The following is a 16,040-nucleotide window of genomic DNA, read 5'->3' as shown; positions in this document are numbered from 1 at the left end:
GGCCTCTTCCAGCATTAATTATCCCACATCCCTGTGTTATTATGGCTGAAGCTGAGAGGAGGCTGATAGGTCCAGCCCACTGAGGTTGTCTTGGAAATGCTGTAGATGCACAGCTCAGCCTGCAAGGCATGTGAAGCAGGTCTATGTGCCTGGGTCACGGCAGCCTCACCATGTGCACACATGTGTGAGTGCACATGTGTGTGTAGTTCCCAAAAGCACCGGCCGCCTCCTGATCTCCCATTCTCCGTCACATCTGGTTATGCACGGATGAACAGTTATGTTTGGGCATGAGTGTGGGAGAGGGCTGTGGATGTGGTAAAAAAGTGAGTAACACTTCCGTGCTGCCAAGGAACTTTGTTAGCAAGTTCTCCACCTAACACAGAGGTCATCACAGTTGTAATAAACTCAAGGCTGTCAGTGGGTTTCACCCTGCTCCTTGTGCAACAGCACCATTGTCCAGGTCCCACACACGCAGCACCCCACACCATGCTGGGCCCTGTGCAACCACCAGCAACCACCAGCCTGTCCCAGCAAGCTAGGAGATCTAGAAAAAAGACCAGTGGTGTGAAACAGGGAATGGAGGAAGCAAGTAAGTTTGCCAAATGTCATGCAGCAGATGAGGAGCAGAGCTGGAAATGAGATGTTGACCACCAGATCCTGGAGCCACATGTGTCCCCAGGTCAAGAGAGGAGCTGGACTGGCAGGTGTTAACAGCAATCTGGTGAGTCAGAGGCATGGATAGAGGGACACTTTCAGTGTAAAGGTCATGCTTCAGCCCCAGGACCTATAATCTGTTTTGCTTGAACTCTACAAACTAGTTTAAGCAGAGAATAGATGGGACATGTCTTCCCGCTTTCTGAATTGGGCTGTGCTGGAGAGATAAAGCTTGCAGGGATGTAGCAATAGCATTTATGAGACTGATTGAGAAAAATGGAAAAACCCATAAAAACACCCAGACGATGAAATTTCAGACACATAAACCCTTTACCAGGGCAAATGAAAAGGCAAAATCTTTCAATGCAGGTTGAGAACAAATTGCTCTAAATTTACATTATATTAATCTCTGAAATTACCTGGAAGGAATGATGGTTTGTACTTGTTGAACAGAGGCAGGATGCTTATTAACAATGAGATGATGAACCTCCGTGGGACAAAAAGTCCAAGTGAGAGAGGTAATTTCTCAGTTTGCTTCATTTTGTGGGCTTGACAGCAGTGAACGAGGAGCTGCTCTTTCTTCTTTAAGTCAGTCAATTTTTATTATACTATTTTTCTGTGAGGTTTTGCTACTCGAGGAAGGAAGAAAACATTTTGGAAACATCTCGCCTACCATTTGTCCTTAAAACTTGGGCATCTCCTCCAAAGCAGCCACACTCCACCACCAGTCGAGGGAGGCAGGTGGCTGGGGAAGACGTGGTGTCCCGCAGTGCCCGGGACCTGGACAGGACCTCGCCAAGGACTCCAGCATTTGGGGCAACCAAGCAGAAGGGGATATCTCAGCCCTTGGGGCCACCTTTAGCCCAACGTCTTCTCACAGGCCACCAGCAGAGCCATAAAAAAGTTACAAAACTTTCTTTTTAATATTCCCTGGACCAGAGATCCTGTCCAGCCCACCGGGGTGCCAAAGGGAAGAGAGCAGCAGGGACTCTCAGAACGTTAAGCGTTGGCTTCCCAACAGCAGCATACCTAACGCCGCTATTCACCACAGTCTTTGGAGTCGCATCTGACACTCTGGGAAGGTTCAGTACAATTAATTTTGGATGGTAACAGCATTTAATTTCTTTAGCGAGGAGTTGCAGACAGCGATTTTCGCCTTCTGCGCTCTTTTTTTGTGGTTGTCACAGACTGTGCCTCGTGCAGCAGTGGGGTGTATGCCTTGCAAGACGGGAGCACATTTTAAATGGAACTGGGTCTGGATCCAGCTTGTTTGCCGTATGTTTAAATTTGAAAGCACTCTAGCATTAGCTACAGCTCAAAAGCAGACACATAATTTGTTTCACATCGAAGCGCTCTTGGATATACTTTTACTTCAGACTCGCGGAGATAAATGACTTGCTGGAAGATATCACTTGTAGGACAGAACATTTATATTGCAGAGACTGGAGATTTTTCTAAAGCTTTATTATTGTTGCAATGAATCAGCATTTGCTACTCGATGTGATCTTGGCAGCACGGCAACACGGTTTTTACCATTTTGAAAAGAAACGCAGAGTAGCTGTTTTATTTCAAAACAGCATCTTTTTACGTTGTTTGTTGTAAAGGAAGCGCATATGTAGGGCTATTAGATGACAGGTCTCAAAATACACACAAAGGATTTTACCTTTGGCAGGTGACTATTACAGATCAGATTCTGCATAGTACCATTTTTGTTAAAGTAACCGACTATGAAAAAGACGAACAAATTGCTGTGAAGCCCTCGAGCCACAATGCTGGTATAGCTCCAAGTGCACGATGGTTTATCGCATTACGTCGGTCTCCACAAATGCAGCTCTGCTTACAGATACGACATCTGCAGGATTAGGGCCCAAAACAATAACTCTCTGACTCTTTATTTTCCAGTAAGGATATTTCTAACTTGTTAACACACATCCCTTCCCCCTTCTAAATCTGCTGGAGAGCATCCATTCTGTCTGATACACAGCTAAAAACCTTTCACGCTGATAATACTTGGGAACTGCTTAGAGCACTAGACAGTGTTTACATTTTTTGGAAAAGCATAGTGATTTAGGAGCATAAGCAACTTTGCCAGAGTGTAGTTAAGCAGAATGGGATCTGAGACTCCATTACTGGCCAGTATTAACTGCAGTGGGAGAGGGCTTTTGAAAATGGAAGGCTAATGAATGAGTCAGTACAATTTCAGAAGCGTGGTAAACACGCACACATGCCCAGATGCTTTTAGCTTAGCTCTGCCGTTCCTGCTTGCTTTCTCTATAACCCCGCTAATAGTAAAGAATAAACCACGCTCTCATCCAGTGTCTTGCTCCCCTCCTTTCCTTGCTCCCAGCCCTAATATCTCTCACCTGAAAAGAGCTCTCTGCACATCCCATTAGCTGAAAGCGCCCTCATCTCTCTAGATGAGGAACAAAAGGGTAGGAAGTCTTGTTTGAAAGTTACTAAAATTTACAAAAGTTAATGGTATGATGGCACGTAGTATGAATGATGCCACCCAAAGAGGAGGAAAAATGCTGCGGTCCTTCCTCGTGCAAGATTTGCAGTGGCATCACTTGGACTTTTGCTTCAGCAATAGTGTGCAGAACTGACACCTAAAAAAAACCTACACAGAATATAAATTGAATTTATGACATAACAAATAATATTTAATATACAGCATTAAATGCATACATATCAATACCAGTGCTATAACAACAAAACAGAACTCGTAAAATTAGCAGCAGTTTTTGCAAGTACAAAAATACACATTTTTTTCAGAACATATATAATAGCAAAATTTATCAGGATATATTATACAAACTCAAAGCATTTAGATAATGCATTACTTTTAATATATTAATGATGTTTTAGATGCTGCGTAATAAAATTACCTGTGTTCTGCTTGCAATAATACATAATGCCATTTACAGCAACGTTAAGAAACTATTCACAACTTAAACATGAACAGAACAGCCAACGAAGCACAAGGAATGAAACACACAGCGTTGCAAGGTGTTAGCCACAAGCTTCGGCATTTCTCTTTACATATTTTTGAGCTTATTTTTCTTCTTTCTTTTGCAGTGTGAAAGAAATAACTACACCTATCGAACACACCTTATAAACATACAGAAAACAACACACTTGCTCCTTGGAGGACAATGAAGGTAATACCTATCAGGTTCAGGACAGTAGTATAATACCACAGTTATGGAATCTACGCTGACTTTGCACGCTACACCAAAACCACAGAGGACTGGGACTCACATCCGCAAGGCTCAACACTCAAGTGGTCCAGGGGAGAGGCCCAGCAGGCACCCCGCTGCCCTGGCAGGCTCAGACAACAGGGCGCTGCTCTTCGTCACCTCCTGGGACCCTTCCAGGTTTTAGAGAGATTTCTGTTCACTTGCTCTCTAGCAATTTTTATTATTCTTACAATGTTCTTGCAAAGCTTTACGTGGGAACGTTTTTCAGACAGTTTCCTAAAAAAAAAGAAAACCTGTGAATCCGGGGACTGCTCAGTTAAATTTGAACAACCTGGATGTTAAACTTAAAATGAACACACATTAACACCAAAGGCATTTTCTTCATGGTGTTTATTTTAAGCGTTAAGGTTCCCTCGCAAAAAGCTTTGGTCAGTCTCTTCAAACTTTGGATTGCTGTAATGCTCTTCTAGACCTCCTCTTTGATCTTGGATCATGAAGTCTGTCTCTTCCTGTGACTTTCAGGCGTAAGCAAATAGCCGTCGACTCCATCGATAGGTTTCAGGGGCTCTGGCCTGCTGTTGGGCTCCACCAAGCCGCCCTCGGCCAAAGTGTCGGTAGGCTGTGGAGATGGTGGCACCCTGGTGGGTATAACCAAATAGTCATCGGCCGCTTCAGCGGCACTGTCTTCGTGTTTCTTTAGTGACTGAAAAGTGCTATCGAAAGGGGAGGAGGTTTCAGTTGGGGTAAACACGGATTGGTCTGAAAACTGAGAGAAAGCACTGTCCAGAGAGCTCATTGACGACACGGACAGAGATGTCCCAGGAGAAGACAGGCTAGAAGAGCTAAATCCTGAGCAAATATTTAATCCCTCTGGCATTGGAGGCAGTAGGCAATGGGACAAGTCTTTCTTTTCAACGTTTTGGTTTGTGTTGTCGTTTTTACCAACATTAATCCCTATAATCAAGCTCTGATTGATAAGCTTTTGCCCTTCCATCTGCAATGACCGAAGCTGACGGAGATAATCTTCGTCTTCGTGAGACAGGACAACGTCACAGCTGGCTTTGCGTGTTGCCTTCTCATGACTGTCACCAATGCGGGCAAAGCTGGGGGTGAGGAGGCCAATTGTGGGCTCGGAGGAGCGTCTGTGTCTTCTCAAGGTTTTGAGAGTGCCTGAGGTAGCTGCTGAAGAGAAGACCAGTGCATTGGAGCAGAGAGACTCATTCTCTGAGTTTTCTTGTGACGAAAACTTACGGTGTACATCAACAGAAATCGTCAACTGTTTTGATTTGGTTTTACTCTGGATTTCATCCACCTCTGTCTGCTCCGAATCACCGTCGCTCAGAGTGAAGACAGACTCCCTGCTCCTGTTATCCTGATCTCGGTTCTTAATCCAGTCGCTGGAAGAGGAGTCAGCTTCATCGTTCGCCTCATTTTCCAGGCTGTCATAGGAAGAGTCATTCAGATGAAGGGAAGCAGCATCTGCAAGGACAAACCAAGTGTTGACACGTCAGTGACTGAACCACCCTGTTCAGCAGCTGTATTTACTTTTTTTTTTAGCAAATATCTTTTACTTTCAGGAGCATTTGTCCTTTAAGTAGAAATGTCAGTAATTTCAGAAAAAAATTACTGTCTAATTTTGAAATGGAAAAACTGAAATGAGCACTAAGTTGCAGTTCGGTCAAGAAGCATAAGATAACGGCACAAGTAAGGGTGAGTTTTTTTTGTGGGGTTATTTTTTCTAAGTGAGGAACTTCAGTAGCAGGTAATCCAGCTGTAAATAATATTTACATATGGGACATTTACATACAGGATATAATATCAGTAATTTATCAAACGTTTCTTTTTGTTATTGAATATTGAAAACATTGTTTAACCCTTCTTTCCTTCTTTTAGACAAATGAAGAAAATAAGGCACACTTTGTACTTTCATGGTCTTCCAGAAATTATGGTATTTTTAAGAGCAGCACTGCAAAGAAAGATCTAGTCTCAGTTTAAAGAGTCACCTCCTTTCCGCAGAGAAGTGCACCTCTGCACCCTGTTCCGTATACGCGATAACTGGAATTACATTCAATCTCGTTTGCTCTGGGCTGGGCTAAGCTGACTTGTCTCACATTTGCAGCAGACAGAGCTCCTGCATGGGCAGTCACCGCGCCTCAGTGCGCACCCGAAAACTCACTCAGCTGCCGTAACCTATCGTGGGTCTGAGCTCTCAGTCCCAGCACATCCCAGTGCAGCAGATCCCATGTGCTTCCGCTCTTAGAGAGGAGGTAGGCCAAATTTCACTGGATTTCACCAAATTTTACTGGTGGAAGAGCATGAGGAGTTTGGGACAGCCACACTGAGTCAGTCTGCCATGCCAGAAGAAGTTACCACTTTTAGGATAGGCCAGCTGTGCCAAAATTTATTTTACAGAAATGCTGCATCAGAAATATTTTAAGAAGACTCTCAAAACTCCAGTCAAAATCAATACTGTTCAATATTCTGGAACACTCTGCCAACTAGTCTGTCAGATATTTTCAGTCTCAGTTTCACGATTTTTCTGTGATAGGAGCAAAATCTTCATGTCCATTGAAACTCTGGAGATCTCTCTTTTTTGAGAGAAGCTCAATATGAGCTGGCAATGTGCTCTTGCAGCCCAGAAGGCCAACCGCGTCCTGGGCTGCATCAAGAGGAGCGTGGCCAGCAGGTCGAGGGAGGTGATTCTCCCCCTCTACTCTGCCCTCGTGAGACCTCACTTGGAGTATTGCGTCCAGTTCTGGAGTCCCCAACATAAGAAGGACATGGACCAGTTGGAGAGGGTCCAGAGGAGGGCCACGAAGATGATAAGAGGGCTGGTGCACCTTTCCTATGAGGACAGGCTGAAAGAGTTGGGGCTGTTCAGCCTGGAGAAGAGGAGGCTCCGGGGTGACCTTATAGCGGTCTTCCAGTACCTCAAGGGGGCCTACAGGAAAGATGGGAAGAGGCTGTTCAGGAGGGCCTGTTGTGATAGGACAAGGGGTAGTGGTTTTAAAATAGAGGGAGGTAGATTCAGGTTGGATATTAGGAAAAAATTTTTTACCATAAGAGTTGTAAAACACTGGAACAGGTTGCCCAGAGAGGTGGTGGATGCTTCATCCCTGGAGACGTTCAAGGCCAGGTTGGATGAGGCCCTGAGCAACCTGATCTAGTTGGAGATATCCCTGTTCCTTGCAGGGGGGTTGGACTAGATGACCTTTGAAGGTCCCTTCCAGCCCTAACGATTCTATGATTCTATGATTCTATGATAATGAAGAATAGGTGCTTTCAATCCTAATATAATGATGTGACAGCTGTACTATAACCATTGTTGATCACCAACTTCCCGATATTCTGGGAAAACACAGGCTGGGCAAAAATTCTAGACTTGAGATGAAACCTTCTCCAGGTTTCTTTCTTTTCTTTATTTCCTCTCCCCTCTTTTTTTAACAAGTGGCTCAGATGAATGGTATAGGAGCAAGGAATTCTCTGGGACAGCATTTTGCAATATAGTCTAGGTCTATGATAAGCTGAACCAGTGAATATCACCAATACTTTGGGCAAAGGAAAGAGAACAGCAGTATCTGGGAATATCACATGAAGACGGAACAGCATTCTTCCATGGAATATACTGATCTTTTGCCTGGCTGAGTTTAGCTGTCTAACAGGATCAAAACATCATCTGCATTACCTGAGCTGTTCTCTCTCTTGCATGTCATCAGTATTTCTCCAAAGAGGGAGGTAATTTCCTCTCCAAAAATCCTGCAGCAATTCTCAGTGAGGAACTGTACCAGACTAGAAATCTGCAACAAAGCAATGGGAGAGAGATGTCTTGTCAGATCTTCCATTACGCCCCTCAGGGTAAGCTCACCATACAGATGAGGAACAGGAGCAAACTGCCCATCCACGACGTGCCCCTCAATAGCCAGAAACTCCTCTCCCAGTCTCCTGGGCCTGAGGAAAACAGCCAGGCCCATCTAAAATGTCCCAGTATACATCCTTGCATACATCTTTTCTGTTTCTACTCTGTCTGTTCCAAGGCCTCCGCAATCGGAGACCTTTCTGATAAGAGAAGCACTATGCTAATACATTGAGTATTGCTTTATAATCCCCCTTCCCTCCTTCCAGTCATATTACAAGAATGGAGCCTTGATAAGAGGACAAGTCATGATTTGAAGAGGTACTGACTGTTTTCACATTTGCAACCACAGGATGAAGGTCGGTTTGCTCTTTTACTACATTGCAGAGTCTCTTACCTTTTTTGTAATTTCACTTTCTATATCAGGTGTGGAGGAAACAGGAGGCCAGAGCAGGCTAGGTGCAATGCAGATAGCCAGATTAAATGCATTCATCTGGTTCTCTTCAGATCGCATTTCTATACCGTGCAGTACTCCAAAGATGTAACGTAAGAGAACAACATTAGCTCTGGGGAGCTGCTCTATTAACCTGAAAACAAACACAAATGTAATTCTTCAAATTAGTGACTGGACAAAATAAATCCATTTTCCATAGGCACACTCAAGTCAAGATAATGAAAATACAGAAAGAGGGTAACATGGTCCACTAATTAAACCAAGGAGTGTGTCAAAGCGGTGTTCTTGCTCAGATGCTTTCCCTCACTGTGAAACATCTCTGAACAGTTTTCTGGGAGGACAGAAAACACCGTAACAGATAATTAAAACTACACACTGTCAAACTAATGAACCAGGTACAATGTATGACATGAAACTATATTTCACTTAACTTGCCCGATAATTCACTATTCATTTAATCAAACAGTTCAGATGTCTCTCCATGCCATGCAGTTGCTGTAAGTATATATGTATGTAAGCACATATGAGATCAGCTAGTGGACAAAGCTCTGTTTCCCATGATAAATTTTGCCCGCTTTCTGTTTTGTATCACCTGCAATGATGGAGGCTTCCCTTGTCACTATGCTCCAGTATTTCATTCACAATTCCATCTTCACTTCAAAAAGGTCACTAAAATTTGAGATGAATGAGGGGGAAAATATGAGGAATGGATTTCAGCTACCCTTTCACCCAGGATCCCAAAGTGTCCTGTGGGTGATTTTGGATTTGGTATCAAGTAGAAATCCAAGTCTTGGACAGCATATTTATAAGAATTATAAATATTTTTTTCATGAAAGGATATTTAATTTATTTATTGACATCCACAAAAGGCAGAAAAGCATGACAAAAGACAGTCAGAAAATTGTTGTATAGAGGCAACTGCTTAAATATATATTTAAGTTTAAATACTGTCATATATACAGATATTTTCAGATTTTTTTTAAAAAAAAAGAATTGCCAGTTGTAAGTTGAATGTTTGGGATTCTGCAGTCTGGGATACAAATTTACAGTAAAAGAATACAGACAATATAAGTTACTCTACCTTTGGATGCTTTTTATCTTCTCTTCGTTATTTCCTTGATCCATCACAGAGACCCACTTATCACAGAGCTGGGATGACAAAATGCTGCCTGGGATGTTGCGAAGAAAATCCTTATCAAGAGAAAAGAAGAAGAAGACACGTGAACAGCTGTTCTGGAGCGCAGGAGGGAACAGGAATAAACTATGCAGATACAAGAGGACGTATCAGTGGGACAGCACTAGCTGACAAGCATCTTGTTCCACACAGCAATCAAAACCAGAAAACCATCTGAGACAAAGAAGTACTTTGGATTATGCTTCAAGTTAATATTTTCCTGCCCTGTCCTTACCCCTCCCTGTCAAAATAGAGATATTTGGATGTTTCCTCCACTATGGCTGAACTAAAAAATCTGCAGTGGGACCATTGTGCAGTTATGTTGATGCTGCACAATGTCTGTTTTTACTTATCACTTGACTTCATCTGCAGTCCTCGTTTCTTCTTCTCAGTTGATAAGCTCCAATACCACCAGACCATAAGCACTCCAAGGCATTCCTACCTTCCTTCCCCTAATCAATCCCTTTTGGAAACGGACGATTTACACCAGTCATGGATAGTCTTGCTGCTCCTCTTTCCTAATACTTCAACCACTGGCAGGCAAACCGTTGCAACTTGGGAAGACGCTCAAATCCCAGCTTCCCAAACAAGCTAGGGTAAGGGTAGCTATGGCCAACATGAATAACACATTTGCTCTTACGTGTTAACTGCCTGCATGCTCTCCACTGTGATAAATACTAAGCAATTACCCCTCCATGAAACTGTTACCATGGGATGAGTATCGCTCACCAGCACTTTGCATGGTGGGGCTGTCCTGCCCTAAAGGCACGTCCTAAACCTAAAGTCTCACCCATGAAAACCTTTCACATGGTAGCAAGAGGAATGGCTTTCTGCCATAAAAATGTTCCACCAAAGCAGTGCTCGCTTGAGAATGGAGAATTCTACTTCTTTTAAGCAAAAACTACACATAAACAGATGCACTGTAATAAACCATGAAAAGAAGTATGCTGATTCTCCTTGTAGCTGAAATTTTACTGAAGGCCTGGGATGATTTTTGCATAAGCAACATTGTTTTTAATGTACAAGACTGTAAGAAAAGAAAATCCATGGGAAAATTAAACCCAAATATTTTGGGCAACACTATATAATCGCAAGGGTCTGTAGAGTAAGTTATTACTGATGAGTAAGGAAACAAGTCTGCAAACCTGCCTTTCTAGTACTTCATTGACTTGAAGCAGAGATAGAGAAAGTTACAGGACCAGGTTATAACTGAGACCTCAGGAAAGCTGGCAGCAAAACAAGCTGGCTAGTCCTCTTCCCCATCCTAGTTCAGTGGTAGCATCCTTTGGAGATCCTCATTATTTTAATGGCCCAGCCCATTCTTCTTAATTCAGCCCATCAGTTCCTTTCTGGGCCTGCCCCTGGCGAAAAGTCCTACTTGTTTGTGCCCAGGATCTGAGTTGCTTTCACTCAAAAAGGGGGAAAGGAATGTTATTCACATACCTTAAACAAAGATGCTGTCACAAATATGGATTCACAGGCTAGGTCGACTTCAGCGCCTGAATCAAGCTTCTCCTTGAGCTCTTTGCAGATTTTTGCACTTCCAGAGCGTCTGAAAATACCCTCGGTGGAAGGGCCCTCTTGGTAAAGGAGGGAAAGCATGTCCTAAGCAAAATTAGAAGGCAGAGAAGCTTTCTCAGAAATATATTTCATTGTCTAGTGCCATTAAAATGTATTTTTGCCACTTTTGCCACAGGTGAAAACCTCTGAGTCCTAAAAAAGCTCACAAATCAAACACAAGTCAAGGCTCACCCTCCAAGCCATGCCAACCTGCACAGTAAAGCTGTAGTATGGTGCACTGACTTTGGAAAACATTCCCTCAGAAACACTGTGCTACCACTCTTGAGCACTAACCTCCTGCACAATCTTCCAGCATCTGTGCATGTTTAAGCCAAGTCGTTTAAATATATAAACATTGTGGTATGGAAAAAAGGAGAGTGGGCTACTACATCCAAAGCTCTGCATCTGACAGTGGCCTCAGCTAGACACCGCTGTGCAGGAAGATATGAAACCCTCATCAGTGTGTTCAATATTATCACTGACCAGAGACGAAAACTTCTGTATCCTGGGCTGCATCCAAAGAAGTGTGGCCAGCAGGTCGAGGGAGGTCATTTTGCCCCTCTACTTTGCTCTCGTGAGACCCAACCTGGAATACTGCATTCATTTGGAGCCCGCAACACAAGAAGGACATGGAGCTGCTGGAGCGAGTCCAGAGGAGGGCCACAAAAATGATCCGAGGGCTGGAGCACCTCTGCTATGAAGACAGGCTGAGAGAGTTGGGGCTGTTCAGCCTGGAGAAGAGAACGCTCCAGGGTGATCTTATAGCAGCCTTCCAGTACCTAAAGGGGCCTACAGGAAAGCTGGAGAGGGACTTTTGACAAGCACATTTGTGGCAGGACAAGAGGCAATGGCTTTAAACTGAAAGAGGGGAGATTTCAATTAGATATAAGGAAGAAATTTTTTACATTGAGGGTGGTGAGGCAGTGGAACAGGTTGCCCAGAGAAGTTGGGGATGCCCCATCCCTGGAAGTGTTCAAGGCCAGGTTGGATGAGGCTTTGAGTAATCTGATGTAGTGGAAGGTGTCCCTGCCTGTGGCAGGCGGCTTGGAACTAGGTGATCTTTAAGGTCCCATCTAACTCAAACCATTCTATGACTCAATGATTCTATACGTGATCTCCAAAAAGAATTAGATTTTATCTAAGCTGGAAAGTGCTTTGCTCGTTAATATCTATCTGCACTTCTACAGCAGATTGGAGTCCGATTTTTACCCCTTTTGCTTCTTGTGAGTAGTATTCACACTCCACAAGCAGCTCAGGGCTGTTAGCAAGACCACCTCCTGGGCAAGGTGCTCCTGCCTGGGAGGTCACCCAGAGGGGGCTAAAGCTTGGCTTACAGCTCCTCTGAAACCAGTGAGGCTGTGAAGGAAACAGGTAGGCAGCTCACTACACGAGGTATTTAAAAGGACAGGGAAAACAAGCAGATTCCTGCCTAGCTTTTAAAATAACAGGAGGGCCCGATTTCTTCTGCTAAATAAGAGGGGGAAATGAGCAGAAAAGGAAATGCTGAAATCAGAGACCTCTCCTGAGGTATTATGTACATGGTATTTTCCAGCTGCTTAATTCTCTGCAGTCTCCTGTGGGCTGTCTCTCAGACATGCTGGTCACCACTCTGCAGGCCTGCTCCAAGCGATGGCAATTTGTCATGTTTGTCTCTTCTGAGGGGGAAACGCGTGCAGACAGTCTCCGGGATTATGTACATGCACACGGTGGTCTGAGGACCGTGTTATCATAAGAGACGGTAAGAAAAGGGACACTGGGGGAGCATCTGTCATCATTAAACCAAGTCACTGTAACACTAATGGCTAAGCAGTGGGGTTTGGTGACTTCCCTAGGCTGGCCTGTAAGGCAGGTCCTCCTGACACACAGCAGTGTAAATAAGTCTAATGAAAACTACTATTTTCACTTTTCTTCCTTAACATTTCTTTTTGCCTTTGCAGAAGTTGAAAGCCAAGCATCCATGTCAGAGCAGACAGTTTCACGGAGCACCTTCATGGCAGCAGGGCTCGTGTCAGCATTTCTGTTTTCTGTGCAGGGATTTAGAGCTCTGCTGTCAAAACAGGCCGAGTCCCACAGCACGGGATCTTAGCGCACAAACAAACACTTTGAAAATATATTTTGAATAAAACACCCACAAGATAAAACTAGGAAGCCCCTCTTAAAGTACTAAACCCAGACAAAATTACACGAATGACGCTAATGGTGTAAGAATTCAGTGTGGCAATGGCTAAAAGGGAACCCTTCAGCTCTGAAAGCAAGTTTGAAGCTCTGCAGCAGAGAGATCAAACATGCCTGCAGCATTCACCCCTGATATTTTCCTTCTCTTGCAGGTAAATCCCACACAGTCCCTCAGATGCAGTACTCCATTCTCCAGAGATGCTGCATGAAATCAGAAGTAAGTTATATTTTGTGGCATAAAAGTAGTGTTTAAGATTCAAAGCACAAAGTCTACCAAGTTGTGATTCTATGCTTCATAACTTTGTTTTATTTCAGATTAAAATTTACCAATATTTATGTTTTGGAGAAATTTCTGAAATGCAGCATTGGCTCATCTCTCAGACAGAGCAAATGAGAGATCAGGTTCTTACAGAGTCCATCTCTGGATGGCTTATTTAAATAACCTAAATGATAAAAATGCACGCTCTCCCCTCAAAAGAAAATTACAAACTCACACTATTAAAAGACCTGAAAAGTTCTCATATGATTCACCATTCAGGCAGTGATAAAGCAGCACATCAAGCACAAGCTTTGGCGACAAAACATCTCTTCACAGAATCACAGAATGTTAGGGATTGGAAGGGACCTCAAAGGATCATCTAGTCTAATACCCCTGCCGGAGCAGGACCACCTAGATCAGATCACACAAGAATGCATCCAGGCAGGTTTTGAACATCTGTAAACTGGTGTAACCCCACTGAAATCAGTGGGGTTCTGGCAAGTTGTTCCAGCCCAAGGTGGGGCTGTTAGGATAAGGGGCCCACTCCTGCGGGGCTCACTCCATCTCTGTAAACATTTTGATTGGTGCATCGACAACAGAGCAGTCCTCAGTCTTGACCAAAAACACCACACATCTGCCTTAATCACGCCTGGGAATGGGCTCCAGGACAACCCTTTGCATATTCCTGGACTGGTTTTGAGAGCACCCAGAGCACTAGCGCTCCCTCAAGGCAGGATGAAAAGACGCTGAGGTGCACCTGCAGACTTCTCCTTCCCACCTATTTTTGCAGTGGTGCTGTCAGATCAAAACCCAGGACCCAGAGTGCTTGCCTGCCCCAGGATGCAGGCTCTGAAACTGTCTTCTTAAGGGCAGGTTGCATTTACATGTGAAAACAAATATGTGGGAAATATTTGTAATAATTTGTGTGGGAAATTTGTATGCAAATACAAAAATATATGGGACAGTAGATGCCACACTCATGGAGTTGGGGATTTTACACAGACGGGAGTGGTTTGAAAAGCATGTGTGAATGTGGCATTTATTTGCACTGTGTAAGTGAGGATTAGGGAACCAGCCTTATAGCATGGGCTATAAAGAAGAAATAGGCCAGAGCAGCAGAATGATCACACATGTTTCTCAGGCTGTTTGGTATTAACCAGGCCTGACCACAGCATATGTTAAAAGCCAAGGTCCTGCTGAGAACCACAAATGAGGTCTCCTTCTGGTTTCCCTGCTTGGGTAATTTCAGTGTCCTGTTTACAGTGTGACCATGTTCTCATTCACTACACAAATAAATTCCACCACTGTAAGAGCCAGCCCCGAGCCTGGGACTCACCAAGAGGGGTTTGGGCAGGTTGTCATCCTCGCAGATGGCTGTTAGCAAGAGGCCAAAGAGCTTCCCAGGAGCTGCAGATGTTGAGGAGAGGGGTGCATTGTCCAAGTGAGTGCCTGGGCCACGCCAAAAAGCCCAATTTATGATAGATCTTTTCCTTTTAAATGACTTTTGGCTTAAGTCTGGGAAAAGAGAAAGGTGTTTATTAGAAGAAATGCATTTCAATTCTAATTCCAGTATTTGTTTTGCAGCGTTGCTATGGTTTCAAAGGAAAAAATGTCATGAACTCAACCAACTCCTTGGCATCCAGCTCAGCTTAATCCACCACACGCATACCTGTGCTTATGTGTGCGTATGGAGAATGTGCTGCCTTACCCACGCTCTTAAGAGGATCACTGGGATCTGGACTGCACTGCTGGACCGCAGCATCAGCACTTACCGCTAAGCACAAACCTCAGCCCACTGACTTCACACGGAGCTGGACGGTGCTAAATGACTCATTTCCCATCCACAGGTGCAAAACCACAGACCTTCTTTGGAAAAAAATAATACCTAAACACCACTGCCCTCACCTTGGCTTGCTGACTGGAGGCATCCTAATTCCCCTGGCAAGGCAGGAGAGCACCCACTCTCCTCACAAGAAACATCAGAGAATCAACTAATGGGGCGGGACATTATTGGATCAGGAAAAATTGCCGCCTTTGCTCTTCTCCATGAAGCTAGTGTATCATTAGTGCCCTCTCTCCAAGCATTTGCTGACGACGGCCCAGGGATGGTGCCTGCCCTTTAATCAATGCCATCCAGATGGCATTTCAGCATGCTGTCAACACACTGATGGCTCTATTTGTCTTCACTTATTTTAACATATTTCATGAGATATCTAAAGAGCATCACTAACTGAAGCTCTTATTTGCAGTGCATAGAGAAGGAAACACTGGTATTAGGATACAAAAAGGTCTTTTAATATGACCTCTCTCAACATCAACCAGTGTAAAACTTTCTTAACAGCATGGGCTACTGTCAAGGGTGAGTTGAGACTGTTTATGATAAAAGCGCTAACTGGAAAAAAACTTATTCTGATACATTTTTCTTTTTCTAGATGTTTTCAAAGCCAGTCAGCTTTCATTTAGTTGCTTACCTACCCTGTGCACTTGGTCAAACATTTTGCTTTCTTTCTCTGTGGAGGGCAGAGGGGAGAAGCAAGGCTTGCAGAAGTAAGGATTGTGGTATAACACCAGATTTTTCTCTCCCATACTTTAGTACACTTGTTTTATAGCCCAAATTGTGATTTTCATTATATGTCATTCCATTTTAGGAGATCATGCTCCCTTTGGGAATGGGTGGAAGTCTTTTCATTAGAGGCTTACAGGCTGAAAACTTG

The 16,040-nt window shown here is 43.8% G+C and overlaps 1 protein-coding gene across 1 annotated transcript in view; it reads right to left on the bottom strand.

The window, feature by feature from the left end:
- Positions 1 to 4,341: 4,341 nt before the first annotated feature.
- ARHGAP20 (Rho GTPase activating protein 20) overlaps positions 4,342 to 16,040 on the bottom strand; it is a 54,790-nt gene continuing 43,091 nt past the window's right edge. The window contains exons 10-15 of the mRNA XM_086616259.1: positions 14,663 to 14,841; positions 10,776 to 10,937; positions 9,240 to 9,349; positions 8,102 to 8,291; positions 7,537 to 7,648; positions 4,342 to 5,330 (exon numbers count right to left, since the gene is read on the bottom strand). Coding sequence (XP_086472385.1) covers positions 4,342 to 5,330; positions 7,537 to 7,648; positions 8,102 to 8,291; positions 9,240 to 9,349; positions 10,776 to 10,937; positions 14,663 to 14,841 — 1,742 coding nt within the window. The remainder of the gene's footprint in view (positions 5,331 to 7,536; positions 7,649 to 8,101; positions 8,292 to 9,239; positions 9,350 to 10,775; positions 10,938 to 14,662; positions 14,842 to 16,040) is intronic.

Source organism: Tauraco erythrolophus, chromosome 1 (assembly GCF_009769465.1).
Source record: "Tauraco erythrolophus isolate bTauEry1 chromosome 1, bTauEry1.pri, whole genome shotgun sequence".
Classification (NCBI taxonomy): Eukaryota; Metazoa; Chordata; class Aves; order Musophagiformes; family Musophagidae; genus Tauraco; species Tauraco erythrolophus.
Note: the sequence above shows the minus strand (reverse complement) of the source record. Positions and strands in the feature narration are given on the sequence as shown.